The sequence below is a fragment of the Thalassophryne amazonica genome, chromosome 11 (assembly GCF_902500255.1).
Source record: "Thalassophryne amazonica chromosome 11, fThaAma1.1, whole genome shotgun sequence".
Classification (NCBI taxonomy): domain Eukaryota; kingdom Metazoa; phylum Chordata; class Actinopteri; order Batrachoidiformes; family Batrachoididae; genus Thalassophryne; species Thalassophryne amazonica.
Genome location: NC_047113.1, coordinates 110,392,502 through 110,417,858, shown reverse-complemented (window position 1 = coordinate 110,417,858; position 25,357 = coordinate 110,392,502). Strand labels below are relative to the sequence as shown.

The 25,357-nt window shown below is 45.9% G+C and overlaps 1 protein-coding gene across 1 annotated transcript in view; it reads right to left on the bottom strand.

The window, feature by feature from the left end:
- Positions 1-25,357, bottom strand: part of mlsl (malate synthase-like) — a 149,644-nt gene that overhangs the window by 12,740 nt on the left and 111,547 nt on the right. The window contains 1 exon segment of the mRNA XM_034180985.1: positions 8,464-8,579. Within this exon segment, the coding sequence (XP_034036876.1) occupies positions 8,464-8,579 (116 nt within the window).

Sequence of the window (25,357 nt, the reverse complement as noted above, 5' to 3'; positions counted from 1 at the left end):
AAACCCTGCAGACCACGTCGAGGTATTGGAGGGTGTGTTCACCCCCCCATTCTACAATTTGACTCAGATTTATCAGCAGATGTCTGTCAAAAGTCAAAGCGTGCAGGTTTGACAGCAATGGAAGTGACTGAAGAGGTTTTAATCATCGAATTATGTTTATACTCAGAAATCCATTCAAGAACAACAAATATAGATGAGTAAAACTTTTGCAGCTGTCATGATACATATATAATTATTTATCTTCACATTTGTGAATATTTTTCTCACAGGTTTGTGATTATTTTCTGCCACTGAAAATGACAGCGTACAGATTCTGATTTTTTTTTACAAGCTCTTGTGTTTTTGTCCACTGTGACGTCAAATTAATGTGTGCATTTAATAAGTGAAAAGGTGAGACTACAAATTCAGATTTTTGATGTATAAGTTCTCATCTCAAGTGTACAAGCTCTTCCATTTTGACACATATTCACCATCATATTTGTCTGACCACAACATGTTTGCACTCCGTGATGGTCCATCCCAGAGGCCTCCAACTCCAGAGAAGTCAACGCCACTTGTGGACAAGGTTAACAGAAGGCGTCTTTTTGGCACAGTAAAGTATTACAGTTTTTTTACAGTCACTATCAAGCATTTGTCCAAACAATTGTGACATTTTCAAAACTCTAAATACAATTAAATGCAAATGTTAACACACAATGTACCACAATAAAAAAAAACAATATTCAAAACCTTAGATGCAGTTTAAATCCTCAATTTCTGCAATGATATTGGCTCAAAAAACACAGCTAATAATAAATAATCAAACAATTGACACAGCTGACTCATGATGGGTTAATTGGGCCAAAACATAGCTGATTCCAATTAGCGTTTGACTCTGAGGCAGGTGGTGAAGTTTCTTCAATTACTTTGGCACATATACAAGGAGGATTTTGAGGAGTGACATTTCTGGAAACAGAAAAAGGAAAGACACCTACTACTGTCACTGAAATGTCTAGAAGAGGAAGAGGAAGGGGCCGTGTGAGAGGAGCTGGCCCAAGAAGAGGACAAGGGAGAGGTGTAAGGATGCGTGGTGGTGCCATTGCAAGGGCTGCGAGAGCAGTGGTCACTGATGAAATACGTGCCACGATCATTAACCATGTAATTAACAGTGGTGGGCACAGATAACCAAAAAATTAACTTCGATGACAGCTGATCAGATAACTGAAAAGTTATCTTTGATAAAGATAAAACGATAAACCACCCAAAAATGCATCGGAAGTTACAGATAACCGATAAATTCCAGTATTGTCTATGGTATAGTTGCAGCTACTAACCATCTGATTTTGAGTTTTAACACCACGATTGCTTTTGGAAGCATCAGAAGTGATAACAGACCCAAACAATGAGTCAGCACTTCTGTCTTTCAGCATCCTGCCCCCTGCTGGAAGCTCCAGTTTACTACATTTCTTTCAGCACAAGCAAGCTGAGAGGAGTCACAAAAGCTCAACTCTACTCAATCACAGCGGCGCCATCAGGCAGAGGTCTTGGAAAATAAAGCAATGTGACTTATGGTTTGGTGTATAAATAAAATGAATACTGATAGAATAACTCCATTAATGTCAATTCTGTCATTTGTGCAAAGTTAAAATATAACATATATCTTTTTATGTTGAATAATGCACTAATTCTGAAGTTTTGTAACAAACACAGACAGATGGCATTCTGGGTAAAATGTGCCTCTGGTAACACTGGTTGACTCATTCATTCTATGTAAACCAACACATTAATGTGAGGTGTGTCGTGTGTTGGTGTTTACAGATAAATGTGCTTTTGTAAAATATGCCATTTTTTATTTGTAAAAAAAAAAAGCCAAGTTGTAATTAGATAACTGTCTGATATAACAGGTGTCAAAATAAATAGGACATTGTCAACTACTGGTGGCAGTGTGAGTTTTGGCCCTTTTTTCAGTTGATTTTTCATTCGTGTGAGAATTTTTCGCACCGAGTTTCAGATTAATTGCGCATCCTGCATCGTTTAGTATACATGGAGTAACGAGCTGCGTTTAACATCTCACGACCACCTCCTGATCGGCGATCGTATGGTCAGATGAAAATCAAACCTGTTTGATATTCTTGTGCCAGTGCAAACACTGCAGAGCTGTCTTGTAATGTTTTTTGTTTTGTTTTTTTAAACTTTGATGTCTCCCATTGAGAGTTTTTGTAAATTAAGTTTGAAAAAAAAGCTTCTGTTTACGTTTTGCTTCTGACGTGTGGTTTTTGAACGTACAATGTGTGTGAGAACATAAATCGGGCGCTCTGAACTTTCACACCGTGCGGTTCTGTGGTACAGTGTCTGCCAGCTTCAGTCTGAGCACTGCCATGAACACTACTGGCCAGTAGATGGCAGTAGAGACCTTGAAAACTTGCCAAAACAAAATTCCAGATAATCTGTGTTGCTACTTCCTACTTTTAAGATGTGTGGAATTTAATAAAAGCAAACACAAAAACAACGTCTATAAACTCAGAGAATATATTCACGAGAGTTTTAGCCTCTAGAGTTTAATGCTGTTGTCCTTATCAAAGTGCTGTTGTACAAATGGTTATTGCTAACAATGCAATAAAATTACATGAGATTAAGACACAGATTGTGGAGGACCATGGAATATTTATGAATATAAATTACATCAGCCTCACAACTATTGCTCGCACATTGTCCAAACACAGAGTACGGATGAAGCAGCTCTACACTGTTCCATTTGAAAGGAGCAATGAGAGGGTCAAGGAGCTCCGGCAACAATATGTCCAGGTATACTGGACTGTATATTCAATGTCCAGTTGTATAAGCTTTACACTTTGCAAGTATACATATAGATATCCTATTACAGTATAAGTTACAGTGCAGAATGGTCTATGGTCTAATTTATGTAAACTTTGTTTCAGAGAGTTATGGAATCCAGGCCCCGCATGAATTCATCTATGTAGATGAGGCAGGATTCAATCTTGCCAAAAGGTGTCAGCGAGGACGGAACATAATAGGAAAAAGGACCACAGTTGAAGTGGCAGGACAGAGCGGGGCCAACATTACAATGTGTGCAGCAATTGGAAATACTGGTTTGGTCCTCAGGTTGATCTCAGATCTCAGGTTGGACTTTACAACACTGAGCGCCCCCTTGTCTTTTTGAATGATCTGCACCAGCGCCTGATTCCAGAGGAGGAAGGTGAAAAGGTGGCTTATGTCATTAATTTGCTTCGAGGAGAGGCACGCGCCTGGGCTACGGCGCTCTGGGAGCAAAATTCACGGCTCCTAACGACATATACTGGGTTTGTGAGGGAGTTTAAACAAGTGTTTGATCATCCCAATAGAGGCGAGACCGTTTCGACCATGCTGCTGTCAATGAGACAGGGACGTCGGAGTGCAGCTGAGTATGCAGTCGACTTCCGCATCGCGGCTGCGAGGTCCGGCTGGAATAACGTTGCACTCCGCGCCGCCTTCGTAAACGGACTGTCTCCGGTCCTGAGGGAGCACCTGCTGGCCCAGGATGAGCCGCGGGATTTTGACGGGCTTGTCGACCTGGTTATACGGTTAGACACCCGGTTAGAAGAACACTGTCGAGCCGTCCCTCTTCCTTCCGGGTCCGAAAGGGTGCCGCCATCCCCACGCTCCACAGTCGGAGAGCTCCGTGGAGTCACAGCTCCCCCTGCTGACAAGCTATGGACACGAACAGGGCTAAAGTAAAATCAAATGACAGACAACGGAGGCTGGCTCGCGGAGAATGTTTTTCTGTGGCTCTCAGGAGCACATACAAAGGAACTGCCCCAAGCGGTTAAACTTCAACGCCCGCCCTTAGAGACTAGGTTAAGGGTGGGCCATAACATACACGCGGGGAGATCCCGTAGATCTGCACGCATCCCAGTGACGATCCTGAGTGGGGATCTTACCCTTCACGCTCCAGCACTGGTGAACACGGGGTCTGAAGGGAATCTGCTGGACAACAGATGGGCCAGGGAGGTAGGGCTCCCTCTAGTGGCTCTACCTTCCCCATTGAAGGTACGGGCACTAGATGGCACCCTTCTCCCATTAGTCACACACCTTACACCTCCTGTGACTTTGGTGGTGTCTGGAAATCACAGTGAGGAGATTGTGTTCTATGTAACACCTTCTACCTCCCGAGTGATTTTGGGATTTCCATGGATGTTAAAGCACAATCCCCGGATTGATTGGCCGTCTGAGGTAGTGATGCAGTGGAGCGACACTTGCCACCGGGAATGTTTAGGATCCTCGGTTCCACCCGGTGTGACAGCTAATGAGGAGGTTAAAGTCCCCCCCAATCTGTCAGCGGTGCCTGAGGAGTACCATGATCTTGCTGACGTCTTCAGCAAAGATCTGGCACTCACTCTTCCCCCGCACCATCCGTACAATTGTGCCATTGATTTGATCCCAGGCACTGAGTACCCGTCCAGCAGGCTGTACAACCTCTCTCGTCCTGAGCGCGACTCAATGGAGACCTACATCCAGGACTCCTTAGCTGCCGGGTTGATCCAGAACTCCACCTCCCCGATGGGTGCAGGTTTCTTTTTCATGGGCAAAAAGGACGGCGGACTCCGTCCATGCATAGACTACAGAGGGCTGAACGAAGTCACGGTTCGTAATCGATACCGGAGCGGAGAGTCCGATAAGGTTCTCCATCCTTGTGCCTATTTTTCCCGTAGGTTGACCCCGGCAGAGCGGAACTACGACGTCGGCAATCGGGAACTCCTAGTGGTGAAAGAGGCTCTTGAGGAGTGGGACACCTGTTGGAGGGAGCTACGGAGCCCTTCACGGTTTTCACGGACCATCGGAACCTGGAGTACATCCGGACCGCGAAGCGTCTGAACCCCAGGCAAGCCTGCTGGTCACTGTTCTTTGGTCGTTTTGACTTCCGGATTACCTACCGCCCCGGGACCAAAAACCAGCGATCTGATGCCCTGTCCCGGGTCCATGAAGAGGAAGTCAAGGTCGAGCTTTCAGATCCACCAGAACCTATCATCCCCGAGTCCACTATCGTGGCAGCCCTCACCTGGGACGTGGAGAAGACCGTCCGGGAGGCCCTGGCATGGAACCCGGACCCGGGGACCGGCCCAAAGAACACACTCTACGTCCCACCAGAAGCCAGAGCTGCTGTCCTGGAGTTCTGTCACAGGTCCAAGCTCTCCTGTCACCCAGGGGTGCGAAGAACCGTGGCAGTGGTCTGGCAGCGCTTCTGGTGGGCGTCTATGGAAGCCGACGTCCGGGAGTATGTGTAGGCCTGCACCACCTGCGCCAGGGGAAAGGCAGACCACCAACGGGCACAGGGTCTCCTCCAGCCGTTACCTGTGCCCCACCGCCCCTGGTCCCACATCGGCCTGGACTTCGTCACGGGCCTCCCGCCTTCCCAGGGCATGACCACCATCCTCACGATAGTGGACCGGTTCTCCAAGGCGGCCCACTTCATGGTCCTCCCGAAGCTCCCAACGGCCCAGGAGACTGCAGACCTCCTGGTCCACCACGTCGTACGTCTGCATGGGATTCCATCCGATGTTGTCTCTGACCGTGGTCCCCAGTTCTCCTCGCAAGTCTGGAGGAGTTTCTGTAGGGAACTGGGGGCCACCGTGAGCCTCTCGTCCGGATACCATCCCCAGACCAACGGACAGGTAGAGCGGGCCAACCAGGAATTGGAACAGGCCCTTCGCTGTGTTACCTCATCTGCCACCGGCCTCTCCCCGTTTGAGGTGTGTTTGGGGTACCAGCCCCCATTGTTTCCGCTTGTGGAGGGAGAGGTCGGGGTGCCCTCGGTCCAGGCCCATCTGAGGAGGTGCCGTCGGGTGTGGCGCTCTGCCCGCTCTGCCCTGCTCAAAGCCCGGATGAGGGCCAAGGCCCATGCAGACCGCTGGCGATCCCCGGCCCCTGCATACCAGCCCGGGCAGGAGGTTTGGCCATAGACGAAGGACATTCCATTACAGGTAGACTCACAGAAACTGAAGGACCGGTACATCGGTCCCTTCTCCATCATCAAGGTCCTCAGCCCTGCCGCGGTGAAGCTGAGGCTGCCAGCTTCACTGCGGATACATCCGGTCTTTCATGTCTCCCGGATCAAGCCTCACCACACCTCTTCCCTCTGTACCCCCCGGACCGGTGCCACCTCCTGCCCAGATCATCTATGGGGAGCCCGCGTGGACAGTTCGCCGGCTCCTGGACGTCCATCGTAAGGGCTGGGGGTTCCAGTATCTGGTGGACTGGGAGGGTTATGGACCCGAAGAGTGCTCCTGGGTGAAGAGGAGCTTCATCCTGGACCCGGCCCTCCTAGCCGACTTCTACGCCCGTCACCCGGACAAGCCTGGTCGGGCGCCAGGAGGCGCCCGTTGAGGGGGGGGGTCCTGTTGTGTGGGCCGCTGAAGAGGAAGTACTGCTGGCCCACCACCAGAGGACGCCCTGCCTGAAGTGCGGGCTTCAGGCACGAGAGGGCGCCGGAGCAACCGGGAGTGGCAGCTGTCACTCATCAACAACACCAGCTGTCACTCATCATCATCAACCACATCTCCATAAGAGCCGGGCAGCATCTTCACCTCACTGCCGAGAAATCGTCTACCGATCAGGTAAACTGCTCAGCCCGTGTAAACTCTACAGTAGTAACGTCTTTACTTCTGTGTGTAATCCCTGCTTTTGCAGACGAACCTTTTTCGTACGCTAAGGAGTAGTCGTGTGTTGGGGGAGCTGGCGTACTCCGCTCCTCAGTTGTGGACTGCTAAGTGTACCATCAGGATCTGCAGTTAGTTCGGGAGTATAGAGGTTAAGAGGTGGAGGTGTTTTCCACCACTGTTCTGAACTGTTTGCTGGGTGTTCACGCACCCACCATCACCTGTTTGTTCTTCCTGCCAGCAGTACCCAATCTGACAGCCGGAGGCAGTGGCCACCTGGGGACCCAGTTTTTTGGTGGCTCCGGGGTGCTTCAGATCTGGTGGAAGTGGAAGGCGTGTGGGATCCGGCTCTTTTCTGGACGGGCGTCTTCTATCCTCGAGCCTGCCCACACGACACCGTGACTAATTTACTGTTAATCTCAATTGTGTTGTCTGTTGCTCTGTTGTGCACATTCACAACATTAAATTGTTATATTTTGGCTTATTCCATTGTCCGTTCATTTGTGCCCCCTGTTGTGGGTCCGTGTCCCTACACTTTCACAACAAGGACCTTTGTCATCAACTGGGACAACATGGCTTTTCATCACTCGCAAGCTGTCACAACGTGGTTTGAAGCCCACCCAAGACTGTTGCGTCTCTTCCTTCCACCTTATTCACCTTTCCTCAATCCCATAGAGGAGTTCTTTTCTTTTCTGCGTAGTGTTGGAAGGTTTATGACCATCAGCCACATGACCAGATGACCCTCCTTGATGCCATGGATGCCGGCTGCAGGGACATCACAGTTGAAGCCTGCCGAGGGTGGATCTGACATGGTAAGAGGTTTTATTCCGGGTGCATTGCTGTAGACATCCGATGCGACGTTGATGACCCTGACCCTAACCCTGAAGACCGCAGAGATTAGATGGGGGTTTGTTTTGTTTCCCCCCTTTCATCTGGGTCTTTTTGTTGCTTTTTGTGTGCACATTCAGGATGTTCTTGTATGTTTCTTGGATATTTCCACTGTGAGAAATATAACTTTTTCTGTTCTATCACAACACAAAAAAAAAAAAAAAATCTGATTTGTGTTTTTGTTGGAATGCTTTAGAATGTGAACATCGTATGTAGACATGTAGTTCCCAATAAGAAAATGTAGTGTAAAAATGGTGGCTTGCATGTTTTACATGCAAATACCTGTAAAGCTGAAAGTCTATGCAGTTTTTGTAATGCCAGCATTTGACAGTATTTTGAAACCTGGTTCACTTTGTTTGACTGCATGTACCTTGTGAAGTGAAAATATGTGTTATTCGCTGACAGAATGTTTTCATTTTGAGTCAGATTATCAGTGTTTTGGTGAAGTTAGTGTGTACAAATAGATGTATTTTGAAATGAAGAGTTAGTATATATTCAACGAAATGTGCTGTTGGGAGGAAAATTAACCGTTTGGCTAATTGTGTTTTGTGGTTGTGTCACTGTGTTAGGAGTTCAGAAAAAGTATCTGAAGTATGGGTAAGCGTGTGTTAGCGATTATAGAAAACTGTAAGTGGCATTTGTGACTGTAACTCCATATTAGAGTGCTTGATAAAGGTTTCCTAAAGTAATCTGTTGCCCATGTGGTTATATCAGCTATTGATGAATGACACGTTTGACATGCCATCTGAGGGATCAGAGATCATAGGTGTTCATTCATCTTTGCACCCTTTATGCTCTGAAATTCCTCCAAATTCCTCGAATCATTTCATATTATTATGCACTTCAAGGGAGAAAAATGTAAATCCCTTCAGATCTTTCTTTGAGGAACATTGCTGTGCCCTGGGGACTGGTGGAGGACAGTGAGGCTGAACGTTCTGCTTACCGACACAGACTACGGAGCTCCAACATCACCTCCTTGGTGAGCTCAGTCACCAGACATCTGCTCACCTGCCTGCCGTCATCCTCCAGGTGAGTGTGATGACGAACCCACTGCCACACCTGAGACACACACACATAAAGACATGACAGCCAAGCGTTAAAGGTCCAGAACCATTATTTTTGATGTAGATAAACTTTCACACACAAGCAACAAATGTCTCCATAATAAAAATGAAAAGAAGTGGATTCTCTGTTAGCTAAGCTGTCAAAAAGGAGTGCAAACCGCAGTGTAAGTGTTGTTAATTTCTGTTCTGAGCAGTTGTCATTTTTAACCCCTGTACCCACGTCCTCTAAATACCAATAGCACTTGTGGTTCTGTGGGTGTGTTAGTCTAAAAATGATGTATGGTCTGGCAAAGAGCTGATGTGTCATCATCCTTCATCACTGGAATGCTTTTACACCTTAGAAGACCATTAACCAGGTTTAAAGTCCAGCCCTGTCTTGAGCTGTGTAAAGAAAGCAAGTCGGGTTCGGTATATGCAGTGTTTATTTACATGGAAAACCATACAAAAGAATTGCCAGTTTTGCTTTTGTCTGGTGAGTGTGAGTATCTGGTTTACACTGTTAGATAATATCTGTGACAATTCCTCATTCTATTATTTCATGTTGGTTATCAAGTATTTGGTATGTTTAAATGGTTATGTTTTGGTTGTCTGCTCGAGTATATATATCAAATGGTTTGAACTGGTTTTATCTGATCAGAAGCAAAGGAATTAGATTCCACCATGTACAACCCCAGTTCCAATGTAGTTGGGACGTTGTGTAAAATGTAAATAAAAACAGAATACAATGATTTACAAATCCTCTTCAACCTATATTCGATTGAATACACCACAAAGACAAGATATTTAATGTTCAAACTGATAAACTTTATTGTTTTTGTGCAAATATTTGCTCATTTTGAAATGGATGCCTGCAACACATTTGAAAAAAGCTGGGACAGTGGTATGTTTACCACTGTGTTACATCACCTTTCCTTCTAACAGCACTCAATAAGCGTTTGGGAACTGAGGACACTAATTGTGAGTGTCATGACTGGGTATAAAAGAAGCATCCCCAAAGATGGGGCAAGGATCACCACTTTGTGAACAACTGTGTGAAAAAAATAGTCCAACATTTTAAGAACAATGTTTTTCAATGTTCAATTGCAAAGAATTTAGGGATTCCATCATCTACAGTCCATAATATAATTGTTTATTTCATTCATTTCATTCAGTTCCAACCACACAACCAAAAATCATTCCAAAAGAAAACATAAACACCTGAATGAAAGGGAGTAGAAAGAAGGGAACTTATATTATCTTCCCCTTTTTACAGAAGATTAATTTACAAAATAATAATCACATTATTAACGTTACAATCAGAATATCTAAAAAAAAGCAAAAGAAAAATAAACAGTAAAAAAAATATACATGTGGTTTCATTATTACAACATCAGGTCGTATTTCTGAATCATATTAATTTTAACTGCCTTTTTAAATATATTGCCTGATTTAGCTTCTTTAATTTCCTTGTTCAGATTATTCCATAAACTGACTCCTTGATAGAAATGCAACGTTCCTTCAATTTAGTTCTTGGTTTGTTAAATATCTCTGTTCCTTTTAAGTTGTACTGGCTTTCTCTTTTTTAAAATTTGTTCTGGATGTTAGTTGGTAGTATTTTTTGTGAGCCTTAAACATTATCTGGAGAATAGTGTAATCAACCAGGTCATGAAAATTCAACAAACGTAACTGCAGCAATATTGGACTCGTGTGTTCTCTATAATGCCTCCGACTAATTATCCTTATTGCTCTTTTCTGTAAAATGAAAAGTGAATGTGTGAATGTTTTGCAGGCATTTCCCCATATTTCAATACAGTAGGTCAGATGTGGAACAATCATAGAACAGTGTAATATATATAGTCCTTTCTCATCTAACATCTCTTTTACTTTGTGTAGTATAGCAATAATTTTTAATAATTTATTCTTTGTATAGTTAATATGTGATTTCCAACTCAAGTTCTCATCAATCATGACACCCAGAAATGTTGTTTCCATCACTCTTGTTGTGTGGGCCACCAGAAGAGGAGGTACTGCTGGCCCACCACCAGAGGGCGCCCTGCCTGAAGTGCGGGCTTCAGGCACGAGAGGGCGCTGCCGCCACGGACACAGCCGGGGGTGACAGCTGTCACTCATTATCTCATGACAGCTGTCACCCATCTACACTTCATCATACTACTCCATAAAACCCGGACGTCATCTCCACCTCGTTGCCGAGATATCATCTACCTGTGAAGGTAATATCCTCAGCCAGAAGCTAATTGTGTCTTAGTCTGAATTCATTTTGCAGCTGCTTTCCTGTGGAGTGCCTTATCAGTGAGGTTGGTGTAATCAGCCATGGCTTCGCTTCACACCCCAGCCAGATAAGTGTTGAGACAGGAGCTGCACGAGTGTGTGTGAGAGGTGGAGGTGGAATCTCCACCATTGTTGTTACTGGGTGTACACACACCCACTTCTTATTGTTTCTGCTCCTCGCCAGCAGTATCAGATCCGACATTCGGAGACGGTGGCCACCTGGGGACTCGGGATTTGGCGGCTCCAGTATTCTCCAGGTTCGGTGGCGGAGGAAATCGTGTGGTTCCGGTTCTTCTCAGGACAGACGTCTTCTATCTTCGAGCCTGCCCACACGTCACCGTTGTGGATTGACTGTTTGCAAAATTCTGTATTCCTCTGTATTGTGGTTGTGCTCATTCACAACAGTAAAGTGTTCATATTCGACTCTTTCATTGTCCGTTCATTTACGCCGCCTGTTGTGGGTCCGTGTCACTACACTTTCCCAACAACTCTTTTAATTTCTACACCATCTATAATAATTGGGGTATTCATACTTTTTTCTGTATTATTAAATATCATGAAATTAGTTTTGTCAAAGTTAAGTGATAATTTATTAATGTCAAGCCAAGTTTTTGTTCCCATGAATTCTTTTTTCACTACTCTCAACACATGTAAATTTTTTTACCAGAATAGAAAAATGTGGTATTGTCAGCAAACAGAATACAATGTAACATCTTAGATACATTAACAATGTCATTGACATACAGTGTAAAAAGTTTTGGTCCAAGGACCGACCCATGAGGTACCCCACAGGTAACACTTAATTATCCAGATCTTACATCATTTACCTGTACAAAATGTTTTCTGTTGACTAGATAGCGCCTTGGGGCAACTGTTTGTTGTGATTTGGCGCTATATAAGAAAAAAGTTGATTGATTGATTGATAGATAGCTTGATACCCATTTGTGAGCAACCCCTCTGATTCCATAATTAATAAATTTAATTTTTGAAGAAGTATAGTATGGTCCATGGTATCAAAAGCTTTTTTGAAGTCCACAAAAATGCTCACAAAAAAATCCTTATTGTCTATTGCAGTGCATATTTCTTCAGTTAGTTCCATAATCGCCATGGCTGTAGAGTGACTAGTTCGAAAACCATACTGACTATTACTTAGAATGTTATATTTATCAAGGAACTTATCCAATAGATTTCTCTAGTATCTTGGAAAATTGTGGAAGCAAGGAAACTGGTTTGTAATTAGAAAAACATGTTTATCCCCACTTTTATATAGTGGAATTACCTTAGCTGTTTTCATGCTGTCAGGAAAAGTTCCCGTTGAAAATGACAGATTACAAATATAAGTAAATGGTACAATGACTGATTCAATAATGTTCTTAATTAGAAACATGTCTAGATCATGAGAATCTGTTGATCTCTTGCAATGTTCAGTATTTCTTCCTCTTCAACCTTGCCAAGAAAGATGCTGTTCACATTGTCCATGATTAGACTTCCAACTGCAGTATCAGTAGTATTTGGAATATTAGCCGCTAAATTTGGGCCCACCCTTACAAAAAAATCATTAAAACTATTCACTATTTTTGTCTTATCTTGTATGCATACATTTTCTTTCACAAAATAATATGGAATCATTGGTTTCTCTTTGTGATTTTTTATTACATTATTAATTACTCTCCATGTAGCTCTTATGTTTTTCCTATTTTTATCAAGTAATTTACCATAATATTCCTTTTTGTGCTTTTTAATTATCTCTACTAGTTTATTTTTATACCTCATATCTAACATCATCTCATGACCTTGATTTTAAGTAACATTTACATAAATTATTTTTCTTTTTGCAGGCATTTCTTAACCCTTTAGTCATCCATGGTTTGTCAACAGCATCCCTCTTGGCAAAATTCATCAATTTATAGTTTTTATGATACAACATTGTGAAAATTTTCATAAATGCATCATACGCTTCATTGACATCATTTACAAATATTCCATCCCAATTCTGGTTTTTAAGGTCTTCCTTTAATGCCAGTAATGCTTTTTCGGATCTGTTTCTGACTTTTATTTTATTGGTGGTTTCCTTAATATTATAGCAATTTTTTTCATATATAGCAAACACAGGTATGTGGCCCAGCAGCCCGGTCCATGCTCACAGCCCCTGGCTGTTGGGACGTGGAATGTCACCTCGCTGGGGGGGGAAGGAGACTGAGCTTGTGCGGGAGGTTGAGCGATACCAACTAGAGATAGTCGGGCTCACCTCCACTCACAGCTTGGGCTCTGGTACCCTCCTGGAGAGGGGCTGGACGCTTCATTTTTCTGGAGTTGCCCACGGGGAGAGGCGGAGAGCTGGGGTCGCATTGCTTATTGCTCCCCAGCTCAGTAGCCATGTGTTGGAGTTTACTCCAGTGAATGAGAGGGTCGCGTCCCTACGCCTTTGGGTCGGGGACAGGTCTCTCACCGTTGTCTCGGCCTACAGGCCGAGCGGCAGTGCAGAGTACCCGACCTTCTTGGAGTCCCTGGGAGGGGTACTAGATAGCGCTCTGACTGGGGACTCCATTGTTCTCCTGGGGGATTTCAATGCCCACGTGGGCGGCAACAGTGAGACCTGGAAGAGGGTGACCGGGAAGCACGGCCTCCCCGATCTGAACCCGAGTGGTGTTCCGTTGTTGGCCTTCTGTGCTAGTCACAGTTTGTCCATCACGAACACCATGTTCGAGCACAAGGGTGTCCATAAGTGCACGTGGCACCAGGACACCCTGAGCCGGAGGTCGATGATCGACTTTGTAGTCGTATCATCTGACCTTCGGCCACGTGTCTCGGACACTCGAGTGAAGAGAGGGGCAGAGCTGTCGACCGATCACCACCTGGTGGTGAGTTGGATCTGCTGGGAGGGGAGGAAGCCGGTCAGACCTGGCAGGCCCAAACGTATTGTGAGGGTCTGCTGGGAATGACTGGCGGAACCCTCTGTCAGCGAGGTCTTCAACTCCCACCTCCGGGAGAGCTTCTCCCAGATCCCTGGGGAGGTTGGAGACATGGAGTCCGAGTGGACCATGTTCTCCACCTCCATTTTTGATGCGGCCGCTCGTAGCTGTGGTCGCAAGGTCTCTGGTGCCTGTCGCGGCGGCAATCCCCGAACCCGGTGGTGGACGCCGGAAGTAAGGGATGCCGTCAAGCTGAAGAAGGAGTCCTACTTATCTTTGTTGGTAGGTGGGACCCCAGAGGCAGCTGACAGGTACCGGCAGGCCAAGAGTGCCGCAGCCCGTGCGGTCGCAGAGGCAAAAACTCGGGTCTGGGAGGAGTTCGGGGAGGCCATGGAGGAGGACTATCGGTCGGCCTCGAAGAGATTCTGGCAAACCGTCCGACGCCTCAGGAGGCGGAAGCAGCTCTCCGCCAGCATTGTTTACGGTGTGGGTGGGGAGCTGTTGACCCTGACTGGGGATGTTGTCGGGCGGTGGAAGGAATACTTCGAGGATCTCCTCAATCCCAGAATCACGTCTTCCAAAGAGGAAGCAGAGACTGGGGACTCAGAGGCAGACTCATCCATTACCCAGGCCGAAGTCACCGAGGTGGTTAGAAAGCTCCTCGGTGGCAAGGCTCCTTGGGTGGATGAAGTCTGTCCTGAGTACCTTAAGTCTCTGGATGTTGTGGGACTGTCTTGTCTGACACACCTCCGCAACATCGCGATCGGGTCAGTGCCTCTGGATTGGCAGACGGGGGTGGTGGTCCCTCTGTTTAACAAGGGGGACCGGAGGGTGTGTTCCAACTATAGGTGGATCACACTCCTCAGCCTCCCCGGTAAGGTCTATTCCAGAGTACTGGAGAGGAGAATTCGACCGATGGTCGAACCTTGGATTCAGGAGGAGCAGTGTGGTTTTTGTCCTGGTCGCGGCACACTGGACCAACTCTACATGCTCCATCGGGTGCTTGAGAGTTCGCCCAACCAGTCCACATGTGTTTTGTGGATCTGGAGAAGACGTTCAACAGTGTCCCTCGGGGCACCCTGTGGGGGGTGCTCCGCGAGTACGGGGTCCTTTGCTAAGGGCTATCCGGTCCCTGTACGACCGCGGCAGGAGCTTGGTTCGCATTGCCGGTAGTAAGTCAAATCTGTTTCCAGTGCATGTTGGCCTCCCCCAGGGCTGCCCTTTGTCACCGGTTCTGTTCATTATTTTTATGGACAGAATTTCTAGGCGCAGCCAGGGTGTAGAGGGGGTCTGGTTTGGGAACCACAGAATCTCATCTCTGCTGTTTGCGGATGATGTGGTTCTGTTGGTTTCGTCGAATCAGGACCTTCAGCGTGCACTGGGGCGGTTTGCAGCTGAGTGTGAAGCGTCCGGGATGAAAATCAGCACCTCCAAATCTGAGGGCATGGTTCTCGACCGGAAAAAGGTGCTTTGCCCTCTTCAGGTTGGTGGAGTGTCCTTGCCTCAAGTGGAGGAGTTTAAGTATCTTGGGGTCTTGTTCACGAGTGAAGGACGGATGGAGCGTGAGATTGATAGACGGATCGGTGCAGCATCTGCAGTGATGCGGTCACTGTATCGGACCGTCATGGTAAAGAGAGAGCTGAGTAGGGGGGCAAAGCTCTTGATTTACCGATCGAGCTACGTTCCGATCCTCACCTATGGTCATGAGATTTGGCTCATGACCGAAAGAACGAGATCGCAAGTACAAGCGGCCGAGATGAGTTTCCTTCGCAGGGTGGCTGGGCGCTCCTTTAGAGATAGGGTGAGGAGCTCGGTCACTTGGGAGGAGCTCGGAGTCGAGCCGCTGCTCCTCCACATCGAAAGGAGTCAGTTGAGGTGGCTCGGGCATCTTTTCCGGATGCCCCCTGGATGCCTCGCTGGAGAGGTGTTCCGGGCACGTCCCATTGGGAGGAGGCCCAGGGGAAGATCCAGGACACGCTGGAGGGACTACATCTCTCTGCTGGCTTGGGAACACCTTGGGGTTCCGTCAGAGGAGCTGGGGGAGGTGTGTGTGGATCGGGAGGGCTGGGCGGCTTTGCTTGAGCTGCTGCCCCCACGACCCGACTCCGGATAAAGCGGAAGAAAATGGATGGATAGATGGAAGGTAAGTGATCACTCACATCCGTTATTAAGATTCCGCTCACTACTTTTCCAACGATTATATTAGTAAATATATTGTCAATTATAGTCTCACTCTGAGATGTGATTCTTGTTGGTTTTGATATCATTGGAAATAGACCCAAACTAAACATTGTATCAGTAAAAACATCAAAAGAGTGAAGTCCACTAGGATTATCCATATCGATGTTGAAATCACCACACAAAAACACTTCTTTGGCTTGGTTTTGCTCAAACAGTTCTGTTATAATGTCAGTGAATGACTCTACATTAGTTCCTGGTGCTCTATAGACACAGCTCACAAGTACATTTTTTGATTTCTCATTTACTATTTCCACAGTTATAATTTCCATTATATTATCAACCACTGATGTCATATTGCTAACGACTTTGCACCTCAAGGATGAGTTGATATACAAAGCTGCTTTTATTTTTTCTATTTACATTATATAAATCATATCCTTCGATCTGAACTTCTTCTAACTCATCATTCTTTATCCAGGTTTCAGACACAGCAATTATAGTAAAACTGTCTTTAATCTAGTAATCTATTTTAGATAAATTACAATTTAAACTTCTGCTATTAAAGTGAATAAAGGATAGGTTACCCTTCATCATATCTTATTCATAAACTGCTCCTCAGTATAATAATCACAGTTGTTACTTTCAAGGATTGATAAATTGTGATCTGTATCCCTATCTATGTTGTATATCTTGTCATCTAAATCCTCTACTATGCTATGTGACCATGTTTTAGTGTAAGTATCACGCTCTATCAAACACAGAGTTCTTGTCAATGATACTCCCTGAATACTGAGCATGTTCTCATTTATATTGTTCAAGTTCTTTTAGTTCTCTTATCACAATCACCTTTGCTTCCTCTGGTGTTCCCTTCAGTCGGATCATTACTTTGCAGTTTCTTTTCCATGTTGCTTGAATTTTGTAAAGTTTTCTCAGGAACCTTGCCTGTCTGGCAATTTCCGCATTCTTTTTTGTTAGATGTTCATTTATGTACACACCAGTTCCTTTCAGATATTTTGCTTGTGTCAACAGGTCAATTTTATGCTTTCGATTCACAAAACGAACCACAATTGCTGATTTTGTCTTGCTGTTCTGGCGAGGAAGTATAGGGCATGCTGCAACACTGTTTGGATGAATTCTTATCTCTTTGCTTTCAAGAAATTGCATTACTTGCCATTCCAGTGTTTGGAAGATTCAGAGAATCTGGAGAACTGAGGACACTAATTGTTGAAGATTTGTAGGTGGAATTCTTTCCCATTCTTGCTTGACTTCAGTTGTTCAACAGTCCGGGGTCTCCATTGTCGTATTTTACATTTCATAATGCACCACACATTTTCAATGGGCAGGACTGCATGGACTGCAGGCAGGCCAGTCTAGTACCCACACTCTTTTCCTACGAAGATTTTTCCTCTTTTGTCTTGAGGACACGACATCCATGATTTCAAAAAACAATTTGAAATGTGGACTCATCAGACCACAGTACACTTTTCCACTTTGTATCTGTCCATTTCAAATGAGCTCGGGCCCAGAGAAGGCGGCAGCATTTCTGGATGTTGATAAGACTTTATTGATCTCACGGTGGAGAAAATCACGTTACGTCAGCTCTTAAAAAACACACAAGATGGGTGCAAGTACAGGAAAATGTGCATCAAACAGCATGTGCAAGGATAAGCAATAATAATACTTGTAACAATACAATAAAATAAGAAAATAAGGTAGAAATAGAATATATATATATATATATATATATATATATACAGTTGTGTTCAGAATAATAATAGTGCTATGTGACTAAAAAGATTAATCCAGGTTTTGAGTATATTTCTTATTGTTACATTGGAAACAAGGTACCAGTAGATTCAGTAGATCAGTGGTGCCCAAACTATTCCAGAAAGGGCCAAGAGGGTGCAGGTTTTCTTTGCAGCCACTGACTCCAGCAGGTGATTTTACTGATTAACATCCCTTTGAACAGGTGGGATGAGTTCATCAGTGAAATCACCTGCTGGAGTCAGTGGCTGCAAAGAAAACCTGCACCCTCTTGGCCCTTTCTGGAATAGTTTGGGCACCACTGCAGTAGATTCTCACAAATCCAACAAGACCAAGCATATACACACTCTTAAGGCTATGAAATTGGGCTATTAGTAAAAAAAAGTAGAAAAGGGGGTGTTCACAATAATAGTAGCATCTGCTGTTGAAGCTACAAACTCAAAACTATTATGTTGAAACTGCTTTTTTAGCAATCCTGTGAATCACTAAACTAGTATTTAGTTGTATAACCACAGTTTTTCATGATTTCTTCACATCTGCGAGGCATTAATTTTGTTGGTTTGGAAGCAAGATTTTGCTGGTTTACTAGTGTGCTTGGGGTCATTGTCTTGTTGAAACACCCATTTCAAGGGCATGTCCTCTTCAGCATGAGGCAACATGACCTCTTCAAGTATTATGACATATCCAAACTGATCCATGATACCTGGTATGCGATATATAGGCCCAACATCATAGTAGGAGAAACATGCCCATATCATGATGCTTGCACCACCATGCTTCACTGTCTCCACTGTGAACTGTGGCTTGAATTCAGAGTTTGGGGGTCGTCTCACAAACTGTGTGTGGCCCTTGGACCCAGAAAGAACAAATTTACTCTCATCAGTCCACAAAATATTCCTCCATTTCTCTTTAGGCCAGTTGATGTGTTCTTTGGTAAATTGCAGCCTCTTCTGCACATGTCTTTTATTTAACAGAGGGACTTTGCGGGAGATTCTTGCAAATAAATTAGCTTTACACAGGCGTCTTCTAACTGTCACAGCTGTTGGGAAAGTGTAATGACACGGACCCACAACAGGGGGCGCAAATGAATGGTCAATAGATAGTTAAATAAATACAATTTATTGTGGCAAATGTGCACAACAGGTCGAATACAGCTTTTAGACAGTCAATTACAAAATTCAACAGGTAATGTGTGGGCAGGTCCGAGGGTGGGAGACGCCTATCCAGAGAAGAGCCGGGGCCCACAAGGTTCCGCCGCCAACAAAGACCTGCACTATACTGAAGCCGCCAAGTCCCGAGTCCCCAGGTGGCCTCTACTTCAGCTGTCAGATCCGGTACTGCTGGCAGGAACAGAAGACAGGTTAATGGTGGGTGTGTGCACACCCAGCAGAACAATCAGCAACTCAGTTCAATTCCGTTTGTGGGAGAATCTCCACCTCCAACACAAAAACACAGAAACGTGCAGAGACCGACTGTTACTTCTCTGGTTTTGGAAAAAGGAGTGAAGTCCGTCACTCTTCAAACGTCCAAAACCCAGCTCCAGCTGATTTGAAGATAACAGGTCCATCTGCAAAGGTTTCAAAGAAAGACAATGAGCAGTGCGTTGAGCACAGACACGGCTGAGAGTTTTACCTGAGTGGTAAACTGATATCTCGGCAGAGATGTGGTGTCTCCTCCAGTCTTTTATGGGATGGGATGGTGATGAGATGATTTCTGACAGCTGTTAGTCCTGGCTCCTGGGTGGTGACTGCGCCGTCTGGTGCCTGAAACCCGACAACAGGCAGGGCGCCCTCTGGCGTTGGCCAGCAGTACCTCCTCTTCGGGCAGCCCACACAACAACAGCACTTACAGGTAACTCCAGACTGTCTTTGATCATCCTGGAGCTGATCAGTGGGTGAGCCTTTGCCATTCTGGTTATTCTTCTATCCATTTTGGTGGTTGTTTTCTGTTTTCTTCCACGCGTCTCTGGTTTTTTGTCCATTTTAAAGCATTGGAGATCATTGTAGATGAACAGCCTATATTTTTTGCACCTGCGTATAAGTTTTCCCCTCTCCAATCAACTTTTTAATCAGACTACACTGTTCTTCTGAACAATGTCTTAAACGTCCCATTTTTCTCAGGCTTTCAAAGAGAAAAGCATGTTCAACAGGTGCTGGCTTCATCCTTGAATAGGGGACACCTGATTCACACCTGTTTGTTCCACAAAATTGACAAACACACTGACTGAATGCCACACTGCTATTATTGTGAACACCCCCTTTTCTACTTTTTTTTACTAATAGCCCAATTTCATAGCCTTAAGAGTGTGCATATCATGAATGCTTGGTCTTGTTGGATTTGTGAGAATCTACTGAATCTACTGGTACCTTGTTCCCCATGTAACAATAAGAAATATACTCAAAACCTGGATTAATCTTTTTAGTCACATAGCACTACTCTTATTCTGAACACTACTGTGTGTATATATATATATATATATATATATATATGCATTTATAAACATGATTGGAATTGAAAAAAGATAGGAGCATCTTCTTTACAATATGTGAAGTGGAAGTGGAATTTAGATGTGATAAGGTGACACTAGTGCTGGGATTTGTAAATGAGATGTTATTGCACGTGATTTGTGGACATATTATTGCATGTGGTTATTTCACAGTATTTCACAGTATTGTACAGTCTGACAGCAGCAGGGAGGAACGACCTGCGGTATCGTTCCTTCTTGCACTGAGGGTGCCTCAGTCTGTCACTGAAGAAGCTGCTCAGCTCCACTACAGTCTGCAGTCCGGTGCAGAGGGTGAGAGGAGTTGTCCATGATGGATTTGAACTTGGCTAACACCCTCCTCTCAGCCACCTCCTCCAGAGAGTCCAGAGGACAGCCCAGGACAGAGATGGACTTCCTGACCAGCTTGTTCAGTCTCTTTATCTCCCGCTCTGTGCTGCCCGGGGCCCAACAGACGACAGCATAGAGGAGAGCAGAGGCTACAACAGAGTCATAGAAGGTCTTAAGCAGAGGCCTGCTCACTCCAAGGATCTCAGTCTCCTCAGGAGGTGGAGGCAACTCTGTCCTTTCTTGTACAGGGCATTAGTGTTGTGAGTCCAGTCCAATTTGTTCTTGAGGTGAACACCCAGGTATTTGAAACTGTCCACAGTCTCTATGTCCTCCCCCTGGATGTTCACCGGTGGGTGAGGTGGTGGTTTCCTCCTGAACTCAATCACCATCTCCTTCTGTCTTACTGGTGTTGAGACACAAGTGTTTGCGCTCACACCAGTCCACGAAGTCAGTGATGACCGATCGGTACTCCAGCTCGTTCCCCTCAGACACACGACCCACAATGGCAGCGTCATCAGAGAACCTCTGGAGGTGGCAGCTGTCTGTGTTGTAGGTGAAGTCTGAGGTGTAAAGGGTAAAGAGTAAAGGCGGTGCTGCACCTTACCACCTCAGACTGACAGCGGCGCAGCCGCATGTACTGCGGGCAGTCAGTGAGGTAGTCGATGGTCCAGGCGGTGAGATGTCCATCCACACCTGCGTCCTCCAGCTTCCCCCGCAGCAGCACCGGTCTGATGGTGTTGAAAGCGCTGGAGAAATCAAAGAACATGACTCTCACAGTGCTCCCGCCGGTCTCCAGGTGGGTGAGCGCCCGCTGCAGCGTCATCTACCCCGATGTTGGGCCTGTAGGCGAACTGCAGTGGGTCCAGGATGTCGCTCACCATGGTGCGGAGGTGAGACAGGATGAGCTGTTCCCTGGTCTTCACGAGGTGGGAGGTGGGAGTGAGCTGGTTTCTTGGCATGCTGTGTTTTGGGAACCGGGATCACACAGGAGGTCTTCCACAGGGTGGGGACCACCCCCAGGCTGAGGCTCTTGTTGAAGATGTAGCTGAGGACCTCACAGAGCTCATTTGCACAGGTCCTCAGCAGCCTCGGGGAGATCCCATCAGGTCCTGCTGCTTTCCTCTGCTTCAGCCGCAGGAGCTGGCCTCTCACCTCAGTCAGAGTCACAGTGAGGGGGGAGCTGAGGTGTGAGCTGAGGTGGGCTGGTGCTGAATACAGTCCAGGGGGAGGAGGGACAAAGTCTGAGGTGCAGTGGAGGTGACCAGGGGGAAGAAGGTGGGGGGTCAGAGGGACTGGAGGGCTGGCTGCTGGAGACGTGTGGAGAGCCGGGAGCAGGCAGGGGGGCAGGTGTGGAGGAGCCAAAACGGTTAAAGTAACTGTTTAGCTCCTCTGCAAACCGAGAATCTCCATCTGCAGTCCTGCTGGCACCCTGCCCAAATCCAGAGGCACTCTTAAGGCCTCTCCACACATCCCTGACATTGTTCCGGGCTAGCTGCTCCTCCATCTTCCTTCCATATTCCTTCTTGGCTGCCCAGATCTTCCACTGGAGTTCCCGTTGGACTCTATGCTGCTCCTCTCTGTCTCCCGAGTTGAAAGCCCTCTTCTTCTGGTTCATCAGGACCTTCAGCTCAGGGATCATCCAGGGGTGGTTGTTGGGAAAGCACCGTACCCTCCGGGTGAGCACAGTGCTCTCCACACAGAAGTTCATGTCGTCAGTGACACACTGGGTCAGGCCGTTGATGTCTTCACCATAAGAGTTTTAAAACATGCTCCAGTCTGTGGTTCTGAAACAGTCCCTCAGCCTCTCAGTGGCCTCTTCAGTCCAGAGTTTCACTGACCTTTTCTGCACTGGCTTTCCTCTCACCCTGGGTGTGTATTGGGGGAGGAAGTAGACAAGATTGTGCATTAGCATAAAAAAGGTGTAGTATTCTATTGTCCCTGGTTTTACACGTGACATACTGGGTGAACGTGGGGAGGGTGGTGGGAGGGAGGTGTGGAGGGAGGTGTGGTTAAAATCCCTGGTGATGAGGAATAGGGCGCGGGGGTGTTGTGTCTGCTCACAGGCAGCGGTGGCATCTGCAGAGGGAGGAATATACGTGCAGCGCTTAATCACACTTCCAAACTCCCGTGGGAGATAGTACGGCATCATGCTCACCGTGAGTAGCTCCACATGCAAGGAGCAGATTGGATCCTTCACGTGAACATGAGCTGTGCTGCACCATCTCTCACTCACATAAACAGCGAGTTCCCCTCCTCTTTTCTTCCCGCTCTCCACCAACATCCTGTCTGCACGGATGAGTGTGAAGCCGTCCATGTTAATGACCGAGTCCGGTACATGTTCATCCAACCACGTCTCCGTGAAGCACATGAGACTGCAACCTTTATGCAGCCTCTGGAAACGGGTTACTGCTGCTAGCTCTTTGGTCTTGTTGCAGAGAGACCTTCCATTCCCCATGACCACAGACAGAATATATGTCCATCTCCACTTCGTCCATCTGCCCCTGCAGCCTCTCCGTCTCCTCCGTATGTCCGCAGGTATGTCCAGGTGCTCAGCATAGTGGGGACCCGGCCCACTGTATAGTCTCTTAGTCCAAGCAGCTGATCCCAGCTGTAAACAATGGGATGTCCAGGGCCGCAGAGAAAGGGATTTCCCCGCGCTGCCTAAAATAATGCTTAAAGGAGCAGAAAACTAATCATAAGAGTTACAAAAGTGGGTTTCCCATGTGCACACTTGCACAGGGTACCACCTACTGCAAATAAAGTCAATAAAGCACTATTAAAAAGTATTAAAAATAGCGAAAGTAGGAAAAGAGGGGGCAGAGCTGAAGTAACAAGCAGCTGCATTGGCAGCGCCATCTTGTTGATGTATGGCTTTTGCTATGCATGGTAGAGTTTTAACTTGCACTTGTAGATGTAGCAACGAACTGTATTAACTGACAATGGTTTTCTGAAGTGTTCCTGAGCCCACGCGGTAAGATCCTTTACACAATGATGTCGGTTTTTAATGCAGGGATCGAAGGTCACGGGCATTCAATGCTGGTTTTCAGACTTGCCACTTACTTGTAGAAAGTTCTCCAGATTCTCTGAATCTTCTGATTATGTTATGGACTGTAGATGATGGAATCCCTAAATCCCTAAATTCTTAAACTGTTGGACTATTTTTTCACACAGCTGTTCACAAAGTGGTGATCCTCGCCCCATCTTTGGGGATGCCTCTTTTATACCCAATCGTGACACTCACAATTAGTGTCCTCAGTTCCCAAACGCTTATTGAGTGTTGTTAGAAGTAAAGGTGATGTAACACAGTGGTAAACATACCACTTTCCCAGCTTTTTTGAAACATGCTGCAGGCATCCATTTCAAAATGAGCAAATATTTGCAACAAAAAACAATAAAGTTTATCACTTTGAACATTAAATATCTTGTCTTTGTGGTGTGTTTAATAGAATATAGGTTGAAGAGGATTTTCAAATCATTGTTTTCTGTTTTTATTTACATTTTACACAACGTCCCAACTTCATTGGAATTGGGGTTGTACCAAACGACTTGGTTGAAGACAAGGGGTGGCGCTTCCCCTCAGTCTGTGGGGAGCCGGTAAGATTACGTTTGTGAGACTAAAACCCACCCACTGTACCACCTACACTGGCTTGTATAAAAGCATTATGCCAGCCATGTTCGAGGTCTTTCAGAAGATGGTCCCTGGGGACCCAGGCCTAATTTTCAGCGTGACTTTCAATAAATTCAAACTGAGGAATACATCAATTTCATTTTTTATAAGGGGTTCTTTATTACAAAACGAACCAACGAGTTTTACTGTAGGGTTATTCCATGACAAGTCAGCCAGTGGTCCCCACATGACCCCCTCCAAAAAAAGTGAAAAGCACTGCACTTGCTCCCCAGCCAGAGAAACAAAAATACCCCAAGTTTTAATGAGCCAGATCTAATACTTTAGGCACAGCAGCTGTTTCAAAATTGCAACATTTTGTTTGTATTTGAAAAAAGCACTTTCTGTGTTGTGTGTTGGGGGGGTTTGGCTGGATATTTTGGTGTTCTTTTCTTTTCTTTGCTCTCCAGGTGGTATGCAAACTGATTTATTGTCTGTGGACAAGGTGCTGGCAGAAGAGTCCTTCACCCTCATCAACGTGATATGCAGCACCTGTGGATGATGCTCACGTGCAACCTTAAAGACTTTCAGCTGAAGCAGATAATGAGATGGCGTTCTGCATTTAAGCCATGTGTGATTCAAGCAGAATTGCCAGGAACTCGACCTTGTGATGTTCGTTTGTGAGACGCTGAGGACCGCGCCTGGGTTTGACACATCGTGCCTGTGAAGGAGGACGGGTGAGGGACACATGCTGTCAGCACACATCAGAGGTGATTTGATTGTCTGAATAATTGTTAACAGTAATTTGGTATTTTGTTACGCAGTATATGTGAATATTGATGAGAGTTGTGCAGCTTGCTTCTCACGGCTGTGGCGTGCGGACAGATGATCCTCCACCTGTTGTGAGAAGCTGCTCATATACATAAAGCTTAAATTGAGACCTGAATGTGTTGCTGATAGTGTGTGCCTTTGAAGGATATTAGTTGTAGCTGCTGACTTACCTCACCTTTTCTATCCTTCACAGAGTTGGTTTGTCGTGTCCACCTGGGGGGTGTTTGGCGGTGAACGTGGGTCCAGAGGCGCCGGGCTTCAATCCCTTTGGGCGCTGGAGAGTGCGCCGTCCTTCACTCCGCCAGACAGACGCATTTTATGTTTGTACACCGAGTATTGCACAAAAGGGGGAAAATAAATTGTTTTGTTATTGGAACCGT